Source organism: Barbus barbus (assembly GCF_936440315.1).
Source record: "Barbus barbus genome assembly, chromosome: 48".
NCBI lineage: Eukaryota > Metazoa > Chordata > Actinopteri > Cypriniformes > Cyprinidae > Barbus > Barbus barbus.
In genome coordinates, this window is record NC_136726.1 from 4,075,561 (window position 1) to 4,098,656 (window position 23,096).

Below are 23,096 nucleotides of genomic sequence, written 5' to 3' on the forward strand. Positions count from 1 at the left end.
AACCGAGGTCCTGACTCTCTGTCGTAAAGAGGAGGGGTGTAACCCCGGTGTCCTGGCCAAATTCCCTCTACTGGCCGTTGTCTATCATGGCCTCCTAATAATTCCCATACACTTGATTGGCTCAATGACTCTCTCTCTTCTCCACCTGTAGCTGGTGTGTGGTGAGCGCACTGGCGCCGTTGTAGTGTGGCTGCCGTCGCATCGTCCAAGTGGATGCTGCACACTGGTGGTGGTTGAGGAGAGACCCCCCCACATGATTGTAAAGCGCTTTGGGTGTACAGCAATACACAAAGCGCCATATAAATGCATCGTTCATTCATTCAAGACATGTTCAACAACGTGGGATCCATAAGTTTGCCGACTATTGCACGCATACTGAAAAGACACCAGGTATCTATAAAACAACTATACCGTGTGCCTTTCCAAAGAAATGCAGACAGAGTGAAGCAAATGAGGACTGCGTATGTTCAGGTAAGTTCAGTTTCAAGATGGCTGTTGTAAAAACATTCCCAAAAATTCAACATTGTACAGTAATCTCTTTCCAATATGTATTTTTAGAGGGTGATGGAGCTGAATGCTGATGACGACCATCACAAATTCATATATTTGGATGAGGCAGGCTTTAATCTGGCCAAGACCAGGAGGAGAGGTCGGAATTTCATTGGCCAGCGGGCAACCATCCAAGTACCTGGCAACGTGGGGCCAACATTACCATGTGTGCGGCTATATCAGAAGATGGTGTGGTGGGACGCAGACCTCATATTGGACCATATAATGCAGCTCTCCTTGTCACCTTTCTTGATGAGCTCGATCAGGTTTGTAGAGCTGAAGGTGTGACCTATGTCATTGTGTGGGACAATGTCAGGTTCCATCATGCATGTGGCGCAAGCATGGTTTCAGGCCCATGCACAATTTACCACCCTGTATCTACCCCCATACTCTCCTTTCCTTAACCCGATTGAGGAATTTTTCTCCGCATGGAGATGGAAGGTTCATGATAGGCACCCTCATGAACAAGTCGCTCTTCTCCAGGCCATGGATGACGCCTGCAATGACATCACAGCAGACCAGTGTGTGTCAGGCCTGGATTCGCCATGCCCGAAGGTTTTTTCCAAGATGTTTGGCTAATGAAAACATCCATTGTGATGTAGATGAGAACCTGTGCCCAAACATCAACACGGAGTTGATGACAATGTAGAAGTACAGTAATCACTCCTGTTTTGTTTCTTGCAGTACAAGCAAGTTGAACACTGCATTTGATGTTTTACAGTACTGTCTTTTCTATTTCATAGCTAATTACTGTATTTTTGCTTTGATTCAAATAAAACGATGTTGTGAGTGTAGTGTTTTGCAACAATAAATTACAAACTTTGTTCAATGATTCCACTGTGCCTGTAGTATTCTCTCTACTACGGCAGTGCTTTTACAGAGATGTATTTACTGTACATGTAGTACCACAATGAAACCTGTATCACCTATTTTGTTCTACAATATTTAATGATTGTACGAACAATGACACCGTGAAACTATCGGTTGCTTGTGCGTGGGTGATCTATAGTTATGTCTCAATGGTATTTCACAGTAATTTTTTTTTTTTTTTTTTAACCAATGATAGTGCAAGATTTCTTTAAAGATGTGAATGCACAATGCAATGTTTTGAACATTAGACCGCCTGTGTTTTGTGTCTAGAGTTGTGAAAAATGACATCAAGGTTCAGAAAGTAGTAGCAAAGTGATTGTAAAAAACAATTTTTACAATCTCTAGAACACACTTCTCATGATTCTACATCACTACTGCTGTTGAATCGACATTGAAATCAACAACACAAATCTTTCATTGGTAATATTATTTGATCAACGTGATGATGGTTCTAAATCATTTGAAATGTCAACATAAAATGTTAACACGATGTAAGTTAATGTTGAAACAACATATAAAACTTCTGACCAGTGTTTGGGGGAAACCTTTTCAAATGATACCTTTCCAGCAGTCAATTTATTTGATTTGGCAGTTAAATACAATCAATGACACAATTACAGAAAAGTGGGGCAAACAGGCCTAATGCATTACAATCTTTATAAATAACATCACTTTCAAAAGTCTGATGCCATTATAAGAAGTGGTCCAACGGTTCAAGTTTTCAAAATCTGGCTTGCATCAGAATATAGCCTCAGAAATCTGAAAAAGGAAGGATATGTTACTTAAGAGCAAGTCAGTTATTTTGTGTGTGTGCGTGTGTGTGTGTGCTCTATACCTTTTATTATGTCAAATGTAATCAGGATTAAATATCTGGAGTACAGTTAAATTTAATGTATTTTAATTAAGTTAAAAACTCAAAACATATAAATAAAAAAAACTAAAAAGTAACAATAATATTAAATAAATAATTAAACAGTTTAATGAGAGGTGTAAAACTATTTTGTTTTTACTCCATAATACAAATATTGCATTTTCATCCTAATTACAACGAAAAGGGTTTATTTGAACAGTTATTAAATAAATGTAAATATTTTAAATAAAATGCACAGGTTTTAGAGTTTGCCGCTAGAGTGAGCTGATGTGTGTAGTTCACGCAAAGTAATTTAAGTACTGTTTCTCAACGATTTTATTTATTATTATTTTATCATCACAATTCAGTCAGTTGAAGTTTGTGTGTTCGTTCTCAAGAAATAATGTTAAAAGATTTGCCACAAGCTGAAGCTTTCCTCTGTCAGCTGGAAACTGAAAGACGCTTTGTGATTGGTTAACGCGTCATCGAGTTCACCTCTGATTGGTCGAGCTAATTTCAGGTTAATCATCAGTTTGTGCTGCTGAGGATAAGTTGTCTGAAATGTTTCTGCGTTCGCTGCCAAACTCCAGTACATTTTCTGTTTACCACATTATCACCCTGAACACAATTATATGAGGTAAGCTTAACCTCCTTCCTCTTTCATGACAGCATTATTGAAATCTTCAGTGTGGTTGTTCTCTTGTTTTAGAGCTGTGTTAGCAATAGCAAGTCTCAGTTAGCACTTTTTTTTTTTTTTTTTTTTTTTTTTTTTTTTTTTTTTTTTTTTTTGCTGTGGATTTTTTTTTTTTTTTTTTTTTTTTTTTTTTTTTTTTTTTATTAGAATTCAATTAACAGATATACAAACATCACAGTTCGTAAACAAAAAGAACAAACACAATACAAACACAAAGCAGAGCCATCAAATACAAATTAATATTAAATAATAATAATATTTTCATATTTTCAATTGAAAAGTTTGGAATATATATCAGTTGCTGACATAGCTTTCTTATTTTTTACCAATTTAAGAGACTCAAAATATATTTCAGTTTCAGTTCGGAAGAATTTAAAGCATGGTCTTGATTTAGAAAATTTAGCTTTATGAATATGAAACTTACCTAATAAAATAAAAATATTTACAATATTGCATAAACTTCTATCTCTACAATCAAAATATGTAATAATCTGTTTCCCTTCAATTGTTATTGAGTGTTTTGTTTTAAAAGCCAGATAACTTTCAACACTTTTCCAAAATGTCATGCAAAATGAACAACTATAAAAAAGATGAGTTAACGATTCTTGTTCTGTCTTGCAGAAACTACAAAGATTATCAACCGGTCTAAATTTTGAAATAAACATATTTGTGGGATATATATTGTGTAATATTTTCAAATGTAATTCCTTAACTTTATTTGTGATACAAAATCTAAAAGGAACAAGCCACGCCTCATGCCAATTAATTTCAGAAAAATGAGAATTCCAGAAAAATTTCCCACGAGGTGTTATTTTCTTTAAATTTAAAAAACATTTTCTGATATGCCTATTAGTACAATTTCTACTCATAATATCCATACCGTTTATATAAAGAGTAAAATTAAAACCGAGAATTTCGTTTTGTTTTTTATAACCTTTCATTAGTTCTAATATGCCATTAGGTATAGACTTGAAAACAGAGTTATATTCTTTGAACGTTATTGGGAATGCCTTCTCTTTGAGAAAAGATTCATAATTAAGTAATTGATTATTATCATCAAAAAGGTCTTTTAAAAAGATAATATTTCTATCGATCCATTTCTGCAAATAGAGTGACTTGTTCCCTTTAGTGATGCATTCATTATTCCAAATGATGGACTTGTGTGGAGAGAAGTTGTGCGAATGACAAAGTTTCCAGGCCAGAAGAGCTTGTTGGTAAAATTGGGACAACTTCAGCGGCAATCTTGTAATACTGTAGTTACATTTCAATAAAAATTTTAGGCCTCCTACACTATTATAAATGTTGTTGGGGATAAAGTACCATATGGACTCAGGTGCTTTCAAACATTCCTTCAACCATTTCACCTTAAAGGTATAATTTAAGTCACAAAAGTCCAAAAGTTCAAATCCACCTTCATCCTTAGAACCAGAAAGCACTGCTTTTTTAACATGATGGTGTCTGTTTTTCCATACAAAATTTGTAAATATGGTATTTATATCTTTACATATTGAATCATTAACATCGAGAGAGAGAGCAGGATAAACAAATCTTGAAATCCCTTCTGCTTTAATTAAAAGAATCCTTCCTAAAATAGAAATATCTCTTTGAAGCCATAAATTTAGAATTGTTTTAGTTTTCTTCAATTTAGGTAAAAAATTTAGTTGTTGACGTTCCTTGTGATCCTTGCAAACATGAATACCTAAATATTTTACACATTTCTTAACAGGTAAATTAAAAAAAAATTCCTCATCAGTCTGATACAGGCATAAGATTTCACATTTAGATTTATTAAGCGTTAAACCCGAAGCAGCGGAGAATTGGTCAATTATGGCTATAGCATTATCAATCTGATGTTTGTCACTCAAAAAGAGAGCTGTATCATCCGCTAATTGAGTTACTCTGATTTCTTTACCAAAAATAGACAATCCCTTAATAATAGGACAATGTTTAATATGTAATGACAGTAATTCAACCACCAGCAGGAACAAAAACGGTGAAATAGGGCAACCCTGGCGAACTGATCTCAGTACAGGAAATCTTTTTGTGGTATTTGGATATAATATCACAGAGCTATCAATATTTTTATAAAGCATTTCCACTATAGATATAAAATTTTGTCCGAAATCAAAAATCTGAAGTGCTTTAAGTAAAAAATAATGTTCTACCGTATCAAATGCCTTATAAAAGTCTAGAAATATTATCAGTGCCTCAGTATTAATGTTATCAGAATAATCCAGCAAGTCGAGAACAAGTCTTATGTTAGAGCTAATGTGACGGTTAGACATAAATCCTGTTTGTGTTTCACTTATTATCTCATGAAGACCCCTTTTTAACCGTTTAGCAAAAATTAACGATAAAATTTTGTAGTCAATATTTAAGAGTGTAATAGGTCTCCAATTTTCTATAATTAAATGATCTTTATCAGGCTTAGGGAGAAGACATATTAAACCTTGCTTCATACTCGAAGACATTTCCTTTTTCAAGATACATTCTTTAAATAAATCAAATATAGGATTTTCAATAATTTCCCAAAAATGCAAATAAAATTCAACTGAAAGCCCATCATTACCCGGCGATTTACCTTTTTTCATTGAACTAACAGCCTCTGAGATTTCCACTTTAGTAATGGGACGTTCGCAATCCAACTTAAACTGTTCAGATATAGTTGGTGTAAATGCTTTAACTAATTCAATAAATGTATCACAATCATCGAATTGAATATTAGACTTATATATATTGCTATAAAATGTACCAACATATTTAGAAATGTCTACAGAATTAGAAGTGATGTTATTATCAATTTTAAGAGTAGTTAAATTATTTCTCTTGCGATTTCGTTTCTCTAAAGCAAAGAAATAACTCGAATTTTTTTCCCCATGCTCCAGCCATTTTGCTCGCGACCTTACAAATGCCCCTTTAGCCATTTCACTATACATATTATCAATTTCCTCTTTTAATTTTTTCATTATAGTTTCTTCTTCCTCTGAAAGATTATTCTTAGTCATTAAAATATTTAGATTATTCATAATACTTATTTCTTTTGCTATATTATTTTTTTTAATTACTTTACTTCGTTTAATTGCTGTTTCTCTAATTTTAAACTTGAAAAATTCCCATTTTTGTATGTGATTCTCTCCATTATTATCAAATATGCTTTTTGCTATTTTTTTTACTAAATCACAAAACTCCTTATCTTTTAATAAATTATTATTGAATTTCCAATAACCACGTATATTACCATTTTGTTGTTTTGTTCCTGCTAAATGAATTGAAATTACTTTATGATCAGAAAATGGAGCATAGCTATGTGATGATTCTGCTACAAATTGCAGACAAGAGGGAGATACAAGCCATAGATCAATTCTAGACTGAGAGGATCTACTAACATTGCTCCAGGTAAATTCGTTAATATCAGGGTTTAGAAAACGCCAAACATCTATAACTGCCAGTTGTTCACATATGTATGCAGTACTTTTGAATCTCGAATGTGGAGTTAATCTTACAGGTACTCTATCTACAAGATCATCTGGAGCATCATTATAGTCACCTCCAATAATCAAATGTGCCTCCTTATATTTGTTTTTAAAGGCTTCAAGTTTCAAACAAAGTTGTAAAAACATTATTTTTGCTTGAGCTGTATTGTTATAGTTATATAAATTACAAACTATAAAGAAGGAATTATCTAATTTGAAAACCAAGATTATCCATCTACCCTCATTTGAGGTCGCTGATTCAATGACATCTCCTTTAAATTTATTAAGCAGAATGGCGACACCTGCTGATTGTTGAGAGGCATGACAAAAATAACATATATCACCCCACTGTGCTCTCCAAAACTTCACATCATCTTCCACCGAATGAGTCTCTTGTAAAAAAATTAAATCAGCATTCTTCCGTCTACTAAATAAAAACATTGACTTCCTCTTGGTGTTATCGCGAATACCTCTAACATTCAAAGATATTATTTTTAAGGAACCAAAACAAAAGTCTGTCATAATACAAACAAAGAAAATTAAAGAACTGGATGTTTGAAAAGTTATGAGAACTAGTTAAGGAAAAAAAACAGGAAAAAAAAAACAACAACCTGAGATAAAAGTATAAAGATTAGCTTACCTCAAGTAGAAAACTCTGAACACAAGTACCTTAATAAACTCCTAAATATTTTAACGATTGGAGTAAACATATTGCTCTTTTAACTGCCTACAAGAAGAGCAATTTAACCTATGATCGTGTGACACCATTTGCTTAAATTGAACCTCACATTAAGGGAAGTTTAACAAGTTATGCGGTGTGTCTCACACCGTTAATGACGACATCAGGACCCTGCCATTTCGTTTTCTTTCCGTCAGCACGCGCTTGCTTCACAAGAGGCCACAGTTTATTTCTGCATTGCCTCTCCAGTTGGGTTAAATCTTCCGTCATCCGAAGGTTCTTTTTCTTCATGACATCAGAGTTGAAAGAAGCTCTCCAAAGTTTGAATCTGAAATTGCGCATGGTGAACTGAATGATGATTGGACGTGTGCTTTTATCCTCTCTCGGGCGTCCGACCCTGTGCACAGTGTCCACCATGAAACCAAGCTTGCTCTTTTCCTCTGGAATGATTTCCGCAATAATCTCCATCACCTCCTTCCTCACATCCTCGTTGCTACTCTCCGGAAGATTCAGAAGACGAAGATTCCACCTCCTACTGTACCGCTCCGAATCTTCTTGTCTCTCCCTCACGATAGTCATCTGATCCCTCATCGTTTTTACTGCATCCTCAGTACCTTTCCATTGGATTTCTAGCCCTTTCACATTTTCTTGCACTTTAGCAATTTCAGCTGTGTTTTTCATGACCATTTCTTCAAACTTCAAAAAACGGTCGTTTAAGCCATTAATGGCTTTTAGGATGTCAGCATTTGAAACTGCTTCCTCTTCTTTGGTAACGTTACAAACTTTCTTAGGATTTGGGCTTTTTGTGGGAGTATCAGGAAGAGGTGTACATAAACCGGAGAACGAACTTACAGCTTCTATATCCATTATCAAGCCTTCCTTCCTCACCTTCTTGGCATCTCTCTTTGACATCGTAGCACACTTGCGCACGTGTTCTGGTTTAGCACTTTGGTTAACAACAAGCAAAAGGTCTTTTATTCAAGCGAAATAACTTCCTAGATGCAAGAGCAATGATCCACTCCTTCATTTATCAATAATAAAGTCTCAAAAATACAGTTTAAATCATTGGTGCTCGGTCAGAGTCCCGGAGCTCAGAATACACCATCTACACCGGTCGCCATCTTGGACCAACCTCAAGTCTCAGTTAGCACTCATATTGTCATTGTTTATATTCTGCGTCATCGAAACGTGTCTGTATACACAAAGTAAATTATTATTATTTTTTTTTTTGCTCAATCATTTAACTTATCCCATGCAGTCTGTGTTTTATTAGGTTTTGCATATGGCTATTTAGCTTCGGTTGCTATTTCCATGGTCTGTCATGAAATACAGCATGTTTTATTTCTCGTAACCGTGTTAAAAGACTAATTATATGTGACATGAATCAGCGTCAGGCTCAGATGAGGATTTCAGACTGAACCTTTCATATGTCATATACATAAATATGTCCATGTAGATGCTACAAATATGTTCTGCTTTGAGTCTTCTGATGTTATTTGAGTCTTCGAATATTAGTGTTTATAATGAATACAGTATTTATGATTGAACAATATGAACATAAAGGTTGTAATAGTCGTACTGATTTGCAACGAGGCACGTGATTGTTATGAACATCGCCTGATATTTTCATTTTGCAGCTTGCTGTTTTACTGTGAAGCAATTATTGTGAAGCAACATTATTTAATTATTATTTAAACAACAATTTAAAAGTTTTGAGTGAAAATTATCTAATAAATATACAGGGTGTTAGTGTGGATAGTTGAAAAATGGACACCGATACTTTGGGACACCAGTATTTTGGGTTGAAATGTGTATATAAATATGAAAATATTTTAGAGAAAATAAAGTCTTAACTGGTCTCTTCTCACCATGTTTGGATTTTTTTTATTTGACTTGATGGTCTACGACAGGGGTATCCGGAGGACCACCGTCCTGCAGAATTCAGCTCCAACCACAATCAAATGCAACTGAACCAGCTAATTAATATCTTTAGGAGTTGTGAGATGTGAATTAACAGTTTTTTAGTTTTTTGTGGTGGGAACAGGCTTCAATATTGATTAGTACGACGCCGTTTTAGTGCCACGTGAAAAAAAAAAAATCTAAGATTACGAGACTATAGTCAAAATACTACGATAATAAAGTTGAAATATTATGAGAACAAAGTCGAAATGTTTCGAGGATAAAGTCGAGAATAATATTTCATGTTTTCCATTGCATTCGTTATTTGTAGTGCCATATTGTCAGGTCTTTCTTTCTCTTTATGCATTTCTTTTTGTCCCCTCCTGTCTCTCTAAGGAACTGGAGTGCGGGACACATATGGCTGTGTATGATGAGAATATCCTGAAGAACCCTTTTTACCAGGCCCTGGAAAAACACCGACCGGATCTGTGCAGCAGGACGGCAGAACTCCATGGCATTGTGAGTCTCTCTTCCACATTTCTCATGTTGGTATTTTTAAGTTTTATTTAATGGCAATATTGTTTAAACTCCTACTCATTTACAGCTTTCAGACAGAGCAAAAGTGAATGTTGTTTGTTAATAATTTTTAGCTACTTACATTTTTACATTTACATTTTACAACTTTATTTTTTTGCTCCACTAATGGAGTGCTGTGGTCATGACATTTTTGAAATTGGCAACATCCTGGTTACCGCGACAAAAAGCCAATAGGATTTTTCTTTGACTTTTGAGGCAAAAAATGTTCTGTGAGCAACAGAAGTTGATTCTTACACTTTTTTTTCATCAAGATAATCTTCACAAATAAACTCAACTTGTATGAGTTATGAAGTCTAAATACAATCGCCAGAGATTCAAAACTCAAGTTAAACTATTAAAGCTGCAAGCAGCGATGAAAGGGCCCTCACACCTTTACCTAAATTCATTATTTCAGACTCATGTGCCTCTATAGAAGCTTGCGTTCTTCAAGTAAACGTCGCTTTATTGTTCATCCCAAAGAGGCACAAAATCACTTTCACTGACTTTTACATTAACTGTTCCCTCAATGACCTGCCCAACTCTATCCGAGCAGCTGAGTCCTTAGCCATCTTCTAGAATCGGCTAAAAACACATCTCTAAAGATATGACGTGATCTTTATTTGACCCTCTAACTCTAGCACTCTATATTCTATTATATTCTTTAAAATTTGTATTATTAAATTATTTTTATTCATTGTACAGTTAGCAAAAGCAAACGCTTGCTCTATTCTTTATCTATTCTATCTGTTTTCTTTTTATTTATTATATAATAAAAAATAAAAAAACTTTCCCCCGGGTTCACAGACAAGGCTTAAGGCTAGTACCAGACCAGTACCAGTGCAATAAACTTGCACTGACTGATCTTAAAATATATCAGTGCCTTAGTTTTATCTCAAGATGCACATCAGTAATGTTTTTTTAAGGCACATTTATAAAAAATACTTGAATTATTAATTGAATATTGATTAATAATTGAATTATGGCCTAATCCTGGTTTAGTCTATAAACCCTGTCTGTGAAACCAGGCCAATATTTGACAGAATCTGATCTGATGGTGAATTTTACACAGAGACAGAAGTTGTTAGGTGTGTGAATTGTGATGTTTTAGTTTTCCTTTTTTGATGTTTGTTGATGCTGTTGTTTTAAGTAGACAGTTTGTGTGTTGATTTGAGTCGTTCACTTCCTTTCATCACTGAGGATCAGACTTTTATTCCCTCACTTTGTCCTTTATAAAGTCACCGTCCAACTGGAGAGTTGTATTTATTAGTTAATTAATTGTTAAATTCATTTTGTACCCTGTTTGTGCTTGAGACAAACATCTCACTCTTTAATTCTGTCTTCAGGTCCTCAAACCTCAAATATTCTGGGCTCAATATTCACCCTCTGCTGAAGTGTCAGTCTTGCGTTCATATAGCTGATCCAGATCAGTGGGTTCAGATTGACCTCTCGGCCTGTACAGATGAAGGAGTGTCAAAGTTCAGGGTCAGCACTCGATCAGGCCGTTACGAGTGTGTCAGGACCAGGATGCGATGGGTCTGTGATTGTGACGTCACCCTTCAGTATCAAACTGTAGACGGACGATTCCTCAACGCAGAGCTGGAGAGACTGCAGAGCAACCGAATCGGTCCAGTGATGGACGTGACGGTGATCTCAGGGAAACTGGAGGAAGTTCATCTGCCACATTACGCCTGTTTAGGAGAGTCTGAAGCTTCCCTCAGAGATGCTGTGAAAGTCCTCAGTGTAAAAGACGAGGGAATAACCGTAGAACCTGTGCAGTTGACCCGATTCCATGCTAAGATTGTCCAACCATCCATCTCTATTAAAACATTAATTGTAAGATGGAAAATGCAATGGGACGAACACTGTGATCTTCTTCTGTACATGCGCTCTGAAGTTCCTCTCATTCTACATGTCTACTTTTTTCCATTTGATGATTGTGCAAAAGAAAAAGTTGAGAAGAACGAAAAATCAAGTTATGTGATCTTGCATCCCAGACCTGACAGACCTCTTCGGATGAAAACGCCACATTTTCTTAATGTTCCTGGTGCCTCTGTCCATCCCAAAGAAGGGATCACACTCAGAAGAGAAAATGAGCCAAACTTCTTCAAGATCAAGACACATCTGAAGAACGATCTTCAAATGAATCTTATAAGAGAGCAGGATCAGAAGATTGCCTGGACTGCAATAATTGAGAAAGACGAACTTGATCAGATTCATCAGAGAGACGGGTCACGTCTGGAGAGTGATGCAGATAAAGTAAGATATTTTGATAAGCACTGGCCAGATCTCATTCAGAGAGTTAAAAATGTTAAGATCATTGCAGATAATCTACTTCAGCAGCAACTCATTCATGAGGAACAATATTCAGAAATCACACAGACTTCAACCAGTCAGGATGGCATGAGAAAGATCTGTGAATTTATACGTGTACGCAGTGATGCTGTGAAAGCTAAACTCATCTCAATTATTCAGGAAGAGAAGCTCTTACACTTTTAAACATCGGTCTGATTTTACACACACTTCAAAACAGCAATCTCTGATAAACCCAAGGTTTCTATAGTGTTGCATAATAATGCAATAATGTTGGGCAAGTTGTGTCACTTCTATGTGCATGTGAACTTTTAATTATGAGATATTGGTTTAGTACAGATTAGTTTTTATACTAATTTTCCTTTTTTTTTTTTCTTAGAAATGTTGGTTTTGCAAGTATGGGGTTTCTAGAAGTTTCTGTAATATTCTCGTGCAGGGTTTTCTGTTTTTTAAGCATGCTGTATTTATAGATTATATAAGCAGTTTTATTTGATTATCATACAAATAGTTTCTGAATCATTTTTCATGAATTTACAGAGATTGCTCCGTCCAGGAACTCAGAAACTTGTTGAATTTGCGCTTTGCTTCTTTGAACAGTAAGCCCCACCTACTTTGATTTGATTGGCCATCTCATTTTGACATTGACGAGCGCTGTTAGACTGCTGAGGCATTGATCTGAAGCGCTTCGTATGCACAGCGGTCGCACGATTGATTTGCTGGAGCCACTGTCAGGATCTGTGAGGGAGGACCCAAACGCAGAATGGCAAATTACAGGGTTTATTAACAACACAGACAGGGCACAAGAGGGCACACAGCAGTGGATACAGAGAATGGAGGCAGGACTGTCAGGGGTGACCGCTGGAACTAGCCTAAGATGACAACAGTTAGGAGAACAGCAGAAGAAGTAGTAGCAGGGCCAGGCAGAGATCAAACATGAAACTAGACTATTGCAAGTTAATTCTCACACTTTAGTATGTATAGATCCTAGCAGGCTGGGTAAGCATGAAAAATGATTACTTCAAAATGTACGTTGGTATGCAGTTTTCCATATTGCCAGTAATTATTCCCCCTGTTTTCTGGAACATTCCAGACATAAAAGTCAAAAATAATCCATGCAGACACTTCAGAAGTGTTGAATGACTCCCTTTTGCTAAATATTTGTCAAACTGTTATTGTTAGCTCATCATTATGCGTGTACTGTCATTTTTATGCATGAGTAATAAGAGATTAGCTTAAAAACACATTTTTACAGTTCATGAGCACTGTTCATGATGCTCAAAACGTAATGTGATTTTTATATTATGCATGTCAAATTTTATAAAGAAACATTAAAAATAAAATCTATTATTGTAATAGAGTAAGTTATGGCATATTTGCTTTTGTCATGTCTCGCCACTCGCGTCTGGTGTAGACACATTGTTTTGGTATTTGTGAATCTTAAATATATTCATAATCTGCTTTATGTTTACCTGGCACCTGCAATTCAACTCTGATTCTTCAATCGCGCCATCTGGGGCCTGTACCATGAAGCCGGTTTAGCTGGCTAGCCAGATAAGTTTCAGTTTAGTTTGCACCAATCCTGGGTTTTAGGTACCATGAAAGTGGTACACTGAACAGCTAACCTTACGGTAATTTCAGGGCCAACACAGAGGGAATGTGCATTCAAAGCGCTTTTCATTCTAGACGCCCAGAATTGAGATGTAATGACATTTTTCGGTTTGTTTTATGTACATCTGCTTAATATTAGTGTTAATATTCATGCCTACTATATTCTTCTAACTGTATTTAATTGCAAGATTCGTAGAAAAGGAGATATGGGACATTAATCGATTTAGAGGGGTATTACGACTTAGTAATATCAGGTTATGGTCTGCGTTAGAGATCTCAAACTGAAATTGGACCAATCAGATGTGAGCAAAGTGACATATGTCTGATACAAAAAAGCCACTCCTTCGGTTTCTCTTCCTACAAATTAGAGGTCACTATGAAGTACCTTAAATAAATAAATAATAATAATAATAAAAATACAACAAAATTGTCTGGCTTTAATGATAATTACTATTTACATATGATTTATATTATTATTACTCCATTACACACAAGCATTTTAAGTTTAACAATTATTATAAAGCATTTATTTTAAATGAATATTAATACATCATAGGTAATAGAAATAAGTGGTAGAATCAACAGATAGCACTTTAAAAATGGCTACATGTGACCTTACATGTTTGAGTCTCTATCACTATATATTATAAACTAACTTCACTTGTGACTGCACTGATAGAGCAAGATCATGTCCTTTATTTGTCCTCTTTCATGGACAAGTACTTCAGTGGAAATGCGTTTAAATTCCTCATATTCTTAAATCTCTGAACCTTTAACAAAAGCGTTTTGAATCTCGCTGGCTCTCTCGCGAGAAGTGAGTCACCTGCTCTGTGTTGTGATTGGCTGTTCGCCGCTGATGTCACACATTCATGTCCAAGCACTCCATTAACTCAGGATCAAGCCTGAGTTGACAGAAAGATGATGATCATCTTCATGGTACCAACAAAGCCAGATTAGAGTGGTTTGGTTGTCAACTCAAAACCTATCCTATTACTCTGAATTTGTTCATCTACCATCATGGTACAGACCCCTGGTCTGTAACTGATAAGCAGGAAAATTACAGTGTAGTCTTTATCACCCTGCAGAGGTTTATTTTGCTAAATAATCTGCTGACTGTACACTATCCCTCAGCCTTGCCACGTCCCCATCATAGCTCCACGCTAGGCTTGTGTAGTTCATCTCAAACACGCCTAAAGCATACCTTAAACCCTGCCCTTTTAATCCCCATAGTACAATAGATTTTTTTGTTTTGTTTCCCAGAATAGGCCCACAAGGAAATTAATAGAAATTAAGTCTTGCCATATGGCAACTCTGTAACCATAAAGGGTTAATCTTAAAACACATTTTACACTTAATATTAACCATTTATTTAGACTATGATTCAAACTTGCAGACTGACCTAATTCACGGCCGTCAGTCAGGCTGCAGCTCAACTGTTAGAGAAAACATGATTATACCTCAAGGCAAAAATCAAACGTTTTTCACGGTCAGAACAAAAAAAAAAAAGTGGTTGAGAATTATAATTTAAATTAAGTTTAAACACTAATATTGCATAAGTTCACAAAACTACTAAACGCTACAAAATCTCTTTCACTGATAAGATGTTTGGCTCTTAAAAGAGCCTTTGTGTGTCGGGAGCTGGAGCGAGCTCTACTTGGAGCTGGTGTACTTGGTGACGGCCTTGGTGCCCTCAGACACGGCGTGTTTGGCCAGCTCTCCGGGCAGCAGCAGACGCACGGCGGTCTGGATCTCTCTCGATGTGATGGTGGAGCGCTTGTTGTAGTGAGCGAGACGAGACGATTCACCGGCGATGCGCTCGAAGATGTCGTTGACGAAAGAGTTCATGATCCCCATCGCCTTAGAAGAGATCCCGGTGTCAGGATGAACCTGCTTCAGCACTTTATACACGTAGATAGCGTAGCTCTCCTTCCTGCTCTTTCTGCGCTTCTTTCCTCCTTTAGCGGCGGTCTTAGTGACGGCCTTTTTGGAGCCTTTCTTAGGGGCGGACTTTGCTGGTTCAGGCATGATAATGAAAATGATGCTGCGAATCGATGATTGTAAGGAGCCGGACAGAGATATTTATTGACTCGCCTATGCTAATTTTCAAAGAGATATGGAGCTTTCTGATTGCGTGTTTTTATAGACCAAACCCATAAACTCGAACGTGATTGGACAACTCGAAGTATCAACAGAGGAGCGAGGGCCAATCACAGGTGGTGACTAGATAGCCCCACCCACTGCTCCGAGTTTGAATGCCATCAGCTGATAAAAGTTTCCTTTGTCTCTTTGTTTTATTTTTTATACAAGAAAACAAATGTCTCAAATATCATACAGTGTAATTTTTAAAACCCTTAATAGACCCATTGAGAGAATTTGGATAAAGAAAAGCAATGACGATTAGACACTTTATTTTTCTGTTGTTCTGCCAGTTTCACTTCTGCTCGAACTTAAATATCATTCTCACCTGACTTTATTTTCTCTTTATTTTGTAAATCACTTCAGTTCAAATAAAACGCTAAACAAGCAAATAAAAACGCCATGCAAGACAAACATAAATATGCTCTCATTCGTCTTTGAAGGAAAAAAAGTGCTACAGATGAAACATTAAATCAATAGTTATCAATTCCGCCATAAATAAGCAACTATTATAACGAAATTACCTCTACCTACTTTGCTTACTTACACATAGCAATAACTATTTATGATGCAGTTTTGTATAGGCCTAAGTTGTTTTTATGAATTATTAACTTAACATTACAGTTTTCCTCCATTGCCAACACACTATAACTGATTCATTTGGCCCAATTTTCCAAAGCATTCATACAGTTCTCAAAACAAAGACACGTTTCTCAAAACTTTTAACACATTTCACCTGTTTGCACACACGTTCCAATTTCTCAGTGTTTTCTGCAAAACAAAAATGCCATCATTTTGCACAAGTTTAACCATGTTCTCATTCAGAAAACACAAACACACAATATAATTAACTCAAGCATAAAAAAATGAACTCAAACAGCACACATGTATCCCTGTGTGAACATTAAGTAGCAAAACTGATGACACACAGGTCAGCATCTCAGGATGATTATGTTTTGGAAAATGAATCCTGGTAGTGGGAGACAAAGAGGAATAGGAGGGGGAAAGAAAAATGAAGGGGATGAGGTCAAAGGTAATTTAGTTCCTGATGAAATACAAAACACTATAGTTGACCTTGTTCTTCTGCATGGACTGACCATGTGGGAAGATGGGCTACAGGCTCATCTACAAGGTTTCAATACTACTTACACATACAATATAATAAGCAATATTTCAAATGAGAGAACGTTCATTATTCTGTATACAGTAAAAACTGTAGCACGTGTTGTACACCCTCAAACTCATTACTGTTGAATTGATTTGTAGCCAAGTAGTCCTTACATGTACTCTTTTTGCAGAACTGAGAGACGACTTTCTAGGGAGGCAGAGAAGTATATATATTTTTATTTTTTTCAGAAGACTAAGAAACTGCAATAACAAATAAGGATACCATCAATACTGTTAAAGTTTATTGCTGTATTTTACTGTATCTGCATCCCTTTATTTATGCAGTATACAGACATTGACTAGCAAAAGGATCCTATTTCCCAAAAGGAGGTTTTTGTAACAGTGTTTTGAATTGATCTCACTAGTGTTCTCAAGACAGGAAAGTAGTCCGAGTATTTGACAAGTTTGTGTATCATCTGAGGCCAAAGTTTGAGTCTGACAAAAGAGAACATGTTTTTGACTAAACTATTTGGTTTTGAACTGGAAGTTTGCACAAGTTGGTGTGTAATTCTTGAGAAAACTTGTACTGTTATAAAGTGTCATGAAAATAAGTATAAAATGTGATACTATGCTTTTGAAACAAATAATTGAGGGAGAGAAATTAGAAGAGAGAGACAGGGATCCACACAGAAAGAAAAAGATAGAACAACGCAGAAGGTAAATAGAACAAAAAGTACACCTTAAAATATAGTTTTAAAATATGTATTCACATCTTAATGAATATAGTTTGAATATCAATCATATTTAGGGGCTAGAAGAGTTTTAGTAACACTGATTGAAAGAGACTGAATTTTGTTGACGAAAATTTTTTGTTTAAAAAAAAAAACATGTTGATATTGCTTGTATAAAAATGAAACTATTTCTCCTGTGACATGTTCAAAGTTAAATAGTAATACTTCAATAACTACCATTTCTGTCCTTTAGTGTGATGTAATGTCCTATGGTGTGACACAAAAGAACCAGAGGTTTGTTTTTATCTCAAAAACACACAAGAAAAACAGTATTGCAATCGGGGAGATACACATCACTCAACTTAAAATGTCATAATTTTCATCACTTTTGAACGAATGAAAGCAAAGTTTGTCTTAAAATTGTCCAAGTCATGGAGAAAAAATGATGTTAACTATAATTGCATATTAAATAAATAGCGCTATATGAAAATAAGTGTCTAACAATAAAGATAAATCTCTCTCATGCTATTTATATATTACGATTTTTTTTTCTCTTAATTTTTGCTGTCACACTATATAAAACATGTATGATACAGTTTAGTAAAAAAAAAAAAAATGAAAGAATTGTCAAAGTTAGTGACCCTTTATATTTTCTCAAAGACAGACATTACACTACATAAATACACGCATTTCTTCTTTAAAAATGGGCTTTAAAAAAAACGCTTTTTTTTTTTACTGGCCATTTGTCAACTACCCATAAGTTACATGCATAGAAGTGTGGTATGTATAGTGTTATAACTTTGTGAAGCGTGTCATTGCAAAACAGAGTTAGGTTTAACATGATACAGAGATGTGTGCACTCTCTGATACGAACCTGAAACTGATTAAACGAATAAAACTAAAACCCAGACAAAACTCCTTTAAAAGATCAAGATCGTTCCTTTCTAATCTTTATACTCAGCGTTACAGCGCAATTTCTCTCATTCAGTGTGATATAGGTGGCTCTGAAAAGAGCCTTTGGGGTTAAAGACTTATGAAACCAGGAGTTTAAGCGCGCTCTCCACGGATGCGGCGGGCCAGCTGGATGTCTTTGGGCATGATGGTGACTCTCTTGGCGTGGATGGCGCACAGGTTGGTGTCCTCAAACAGACCGACCAAGTAAGCCTCGCTGGCCTCCTGCAGGGCCATGACAGCGGAGCTCTGGAAGCGCAGGTCCGTCTTGAAGTCCTGAGCGATTTCTCGCACCAGACGCTGGAAGGGCAGCTTGCGGATCAGCAGCTCGGTGGACTTCTGATAGCGACGGATCTCTCGCAGAGCCACGGTGCCGGGCCTGTAGCGATGAGGCTTCTTGACGCCGCCGGTGGCCGGAGCGCTCTTACGGGCGGCTTTGGTAGCGAGCTGCTTCCTCGGGGCTTTGCCGCCGGTGGATTTACGAGCGGTCTGCTTGGTTCTGGCCATTTTCTCTAGTCTTCGGTCTAGTTCTTTTCAACAGAATGACTATGTTCTGCAGGGGGCTTTTTAAGCTCTCCTGCCGCATTGGGCGGTGCGTCACCAGCGGCATTTGATTGGCTGTTGTATTTACGTCGCAGCGTGAGGCGGCCAATCACAGTCCGTTTCCGGTTTTCGAACAAGCAGCGTTTCCCGCTCAAATGTTCTCTGTTCAGTGTTTAATTTACATATATGATCAGAAGCTGCTGTTAGAATCAGAGCTTAAGAAAATGTTTTTTTTGTATTTACACTGCACTGACAGTGAGGTGGAGGATGTTGTGTTTTAAGATGTTTTTTTATCTTCCTGCTGCAGTGAAAAGTTTGATTCAGTTTTGTTTTTCATTGAAGGATCATTTTGTGTTGTTCCACTCACACTAATTGTGTGCATAACTCGCTCTATTAGCACCACTCATGTCCAGCCGACACAACGCAAATAGTTGTTACATATATATAAAAAACAATTTAAGGTTTATCATGATTCAAATTGCTCTTATAGAGAAAGTGGGTGGCTCTGAAAAGAGCCTTTGGAGTTGTTTTTATCAAACCGCTTTAATCTACTTGGTTTTGGCGGGTTTCTCGGTCTTCTTGGGCAGCAGCACGGCCTGGATGTTAGGCAACACGCCGCCCTGAGCGATGGTCACTCGGCCCAGGAGTTTGTTCAGCTCCTCGTCGTTACGCACCGCCAGCTGCAGGTGACGGGGGATGATACGGGTCTTCTTGTTGTCCCGAGCGGCGTTTCCAGCCAACTCCAGGATCTCAGCCGTCAGATACTCGAGCACAGCGGCCAGATAAACCGGAGCACCGGCACCGACGCGCTCGGCGTAGTTACCTTTGCGGAGAAGCCTGTGAACACGACCGACGGGGAACTGCAGCCCTGCCCTGGAGGACCGAGTCTTAGCCTTAGCTCTGGCCTTTCCACCGGTTTTACCTCTTCCACTCATGTTGAAGTTTTTTAAAGCTGATGTAGAAATAAAAGCACTACAGCGGGACAGTCAGTATTTAAGAGAGAGTGCTCGTCGTCTATTGGTCAGAATCTGTCAGAGCTGCAAACCAATCACAGCAAGCCCCGCCAAAACTCCAAACCCCTCCCCTCTCTGCCAGCCTTTCATTCTCATCTGTTGTAATGAATGGAGGAATGAACAGGACAAAAATAAACAGAAAACCTAAACGCTTTTACATATAAAATCTGTTTCATGCCGAAAACAATAACCAACATGATAAAATCGCACACTGAATATATATATGTCCACATAAACACTGGAAAAACAGAGAAATTATTGATTTTGTAAGTAGATCAGCCTCTGATAATATCTTTAAATCAAGCATAGCATCGGTGTTTTTACTACATGCTCCTATCAATTAATTTGTTTCAGATATTTAAAATGCTAATGTGAATAAAAGTTCATCAAATGTTTTCGATAAAGTAATAGGCTATAATGCAGGGGCTCTCAACCCTGGTCCTGGAGGGCCACTGTCTTGTAGTTTTGCTACAACCTCTATCAAACTCACCTGCCTGTAGTTTACTAGTAATCCTGAACAGATTAATTAGCTGGTTCAGGTGTGTTTGATTAGTGTTAGAGCTAAAATTTGAGCAGGAAAGTGGCCCTCGAGGACCAGGGTTGGGAAAGCCTGCTATAATGTATTGTACGGAGATAAAAGCATTCACGCGCTCCCTCTCAAATGTCCCAATAAGCATTTAATTAAAATACCTATAATTTTGCTCTTTAATTGTAGCAAGTGGGTGGCTCTTAAAAGAACCTTTTTGTTTTGGGAAGAAAAAAAATGTCTGATGCTTATTTCTTTTTGGGAGCCGCCTTTTTAGGTTTGGCAGCTTTAGGCTTCGCCGTCTTGGGTTTGGCTGTCTTGGTTTTCTTGGGGCTCTTGGCAGGTTTCTTAGCAGCTGCTGGCTTCTTCGCCTTTTTGGGGCTCTTGACTGCTTTCTTGGCAGCTGCGGGCTTCTTTGCCTTTTTGGGGCTCTTTGTAGCCTTCTTTGCAGCGGTGGCGGCCGGTTTCTTGGCCTTCTTGGGGGATTTCTTGACGGTGGGTTTCTTAGCTGCAGGCTTCTTAGCTTTCACGGGAGTTTTCTTGGCGGGTTTCTTCACGGTCTCGGCTTGCTTCTTGTTGAGCTTGAAGGAGCCGGAGGCACCGGTGCCTTTGGTCTGGACCAGGGTGCCCTTGATCACCAAACTCTTGATGGCGAGCTTAACTCGGGAGTTGTTCTTCTCTACATCGTAGCCGCCCGCAGAAAGAGCCTTCTTCAGGGCGGCGAGGGACACGCCGCTTCTTTCCTTGGAGGCGGAAACAGTCTTGACGATGAGGTCCCTGACGCTCGGGCCCGTTTTCTTGGGCTTAGACGCCAATTTCTTTTTGGGGACTTTAGCCGGTGGAGCGGTTTCAGCCATGTCTCTGTCTCTGAGCGGTTATTACACGTCGATAGACGGAATACAATGAAATGCTGCAAAGCGGCGCTGCGGAACTTAACTGCCACATGAGAACCGTGTAGACTCAACACCCAGCCACACAGAACTTCTAGCCTCAGCGAACATGTGATTATCGTTTGAACAAAGTAAAACAAGTGTATCAAAACATCTTTGTAGATTAGAAACTCGATGCTAATCCTTTCTTAGAGTTTAAATATAGACATGTATGTGTATCTAACTACCTGTAAAAAAAAAATGATTTGAATATAATTAAAATAATTTTGATTGCTTCTATGTACTCATTTGTAAGTCGCATTGGATAAAAGCATCTGCTAAATGACTAAATAAAATGCAATTGATCATGCGCTGGCAATATTTTAAGCATCATTACAGTCTTCAGTGTCATGATTTTTCAGAAATCATTCTAATATGCTGGTAAACATGTTATAACAGCACCTATTATTTTCTATGAACGTTTATTTGATGAGTAAAACTAATAACATGGGAAACATGCAGTTATTTTGAATTCTATTTTTCAAAGCATCATTAAAAAAAAAATTGTACAACTGTTTTCAACAGAAAGTGTGAATAATGCGGAGTATAATTCTGATTTTGGTTTCGTTATTTGTTGTAATAAAATCAGAATTATACTGATGAACATCTAGCCCTATGTATGATAGTGCATATTGTCTGTCTTTTAGAAATGGTTATTAGAAACGTGATATGTTCTGCATAACTGTTTTTATTTACCAAAGATGCAAAATCACTTCTAAAACGTATTAACACAAAATATTAAAACACCACAATCTCTTTCATTGATAAGATGTGTGGCTCTTAAAAGAGCCTTTGTGTGTCGGGAGCTGGAGCGAGCTCTACTTGGAGCTGGTGTACTTGGTGACGGCCTTGGTGCCCTCAGACACGGCGTGTTTGGCCAGCTCTCCGGGCAGCAGCAGACGCACGGCGGTCTGGATCTCTCTCGATGTGATGGTGGAGCGCTTGTTGTAGTGAGCGAGACGAGACGATTCACCGGCGATGCGCTCGAAGATGTCGTTGACGAAAGAGTTCATGATCCCCATCGCCTTAGAAGAGATCCCGGTGTCAGGATGAACCTGCTTTAGCACTTTATACACGTAGATAGCGTAGCTCTCCTTCCTGCTCTTTCTGCGCTTCTTTCCTCCTTTAGCGGCGGTCTTAGTGACGGCCTTCTTGGAGCCTTTCTTAGGCGCGGACTTTGCTGGTTCAGGCATGATAACTAACGATCAGTTAAACAGCACGATACAGTTCAGGAGCATGCACTGGGTATTTATGGGAATCTCATGCTAATTTAAGAGGGCTGGCTGCTATTCCCTGATTGTGTCTTTTCGCACCACGACTGAAAGAAACTAATTTCATTGGTTAGAAATCTGCTGCTAGACAGACATCAGCCAATCACAGGCTTCTACATTTGAAAGCTGTCGCCTCCCACACAAGCTTCTTTGTCTCACTTTCCCGCTCAACATATCTTTTTGTTTTACACCGTTTTGCACATTAAGTCAGCACGGATTTCATAATATTAAATCAGTTAATCCACCAATAAAACCATGTAAATTCGGTAAGAAGTAGAAGCATTTGTGTGTAAAACTTTTACTTCAGAACAAGCTTCTCTCTGGAGCTACTTGCCATATTTTGGGGACAGAATAAATATAATCAAACCAAATATTCCCACA

The 23,096-nt window shown here is 37.4% G+C and overlaps 6 protein-coding genes across 7 annotated transcripts in view; 1 reads left to right on the forward strand and 5 right to left on the reverse strand.

Annotated features, from left to right (window-relative positions):
• The first annotated feature begins 2,792 nt into the window (after nt 1–2,792).
• LOC306866503 (ankyrin repeat domain-containing protein 27-like) overlaps nt 2,793–23,096 on the forward strand; it is a 74,354-nt gene continuing 54,050 nt past the window's right edge. For both annotated transcript variants that reach the window (XM_079411748.1, XM_079411745.1), the window contains exons 1-2: nt 2,793–2,906; nt 9,411–9,533. In XM_079411748.1, coding sequence (XP_079267874.1) covers nt 9,432–9,533 — 102 coding nt within the window. In that variant the 5' untranslated portion in view covers nt 2,793–2,906; nt 9,411–9,431. The remainder of the gene's footprint in view (nt 2,907–9,410; nt 9,534–23,096) is intronic.
• On the reverse strand, nt 15,159–15,533 carry LOC306866520 (histone H2B-like; the record flags this gene model as incomplete). The annotated part of the gene is made up of 1 exon (XM_079411771.1): nt 15,159–15,533. One exon carries the CDS (start codon nt 15,531–15,533, stop codon nt 15,159–15,161), a length of 375 nt encoding a protein of 124 aa, XP_079267897.1.
• LOC306866512 (histone H3.2) lies at nt 18,530–18,940 on the reverse strand (the record flags this gene model as incomplete). Its single annotated transcript, XM_079411763.1, has 1 exon — nt 18,530–18,940. One exon carries the CDS (start codon nt 18,938–18,940, stop codon nt 18,530–18,532), a length of 411 nt encoding a protein of 136 aa, XP_079267889.1.
• On the reverse strand, nt 19,525–19,911 carry LOC306866514 (histone H2A-like; the record flags this gene model as incomplete). The annotated part of the gene is made up of 1 exon (XM_079411765.1): nt 19,525–19,911. One exon carries the CDS (start codon nt 19,909–19,911, stop codon nt 19,525–19,527), a length of 387 nt encoding a protein of 128 aa, XP_079267891.1.
• Nucleotides 20,764–21,473, reverse strand: LOC306866528 (histone H1-like; the record flags this gene model as incomplete). The annotated part of the gene is made up of 1 exon (XM_079411780.1): nt 20,764–21,473. Exon 1 carries the CDS (start codon nt 21,370–21,372, stop codon nt 20,764–20,766), a length of 609 nt encoding a protein of 202 aa, XP_079267906.1. The 5' UTR covers nt 21,373–21,473.
• LOC306866519 (histone H2B-like) lies at nt 22,263–22,637 on the reverse strand (the record flags this gene model as incomplete). Its single annotated transcript, XM_079411770.1, has 1 exon — nt 22,263–22,637. One exon carries the CDS (start codon nt 22,635–22,637, stop codon nt 22,263–22,265), a length of 375 nt encoding a protein of 124 aa, XP_079267896.1.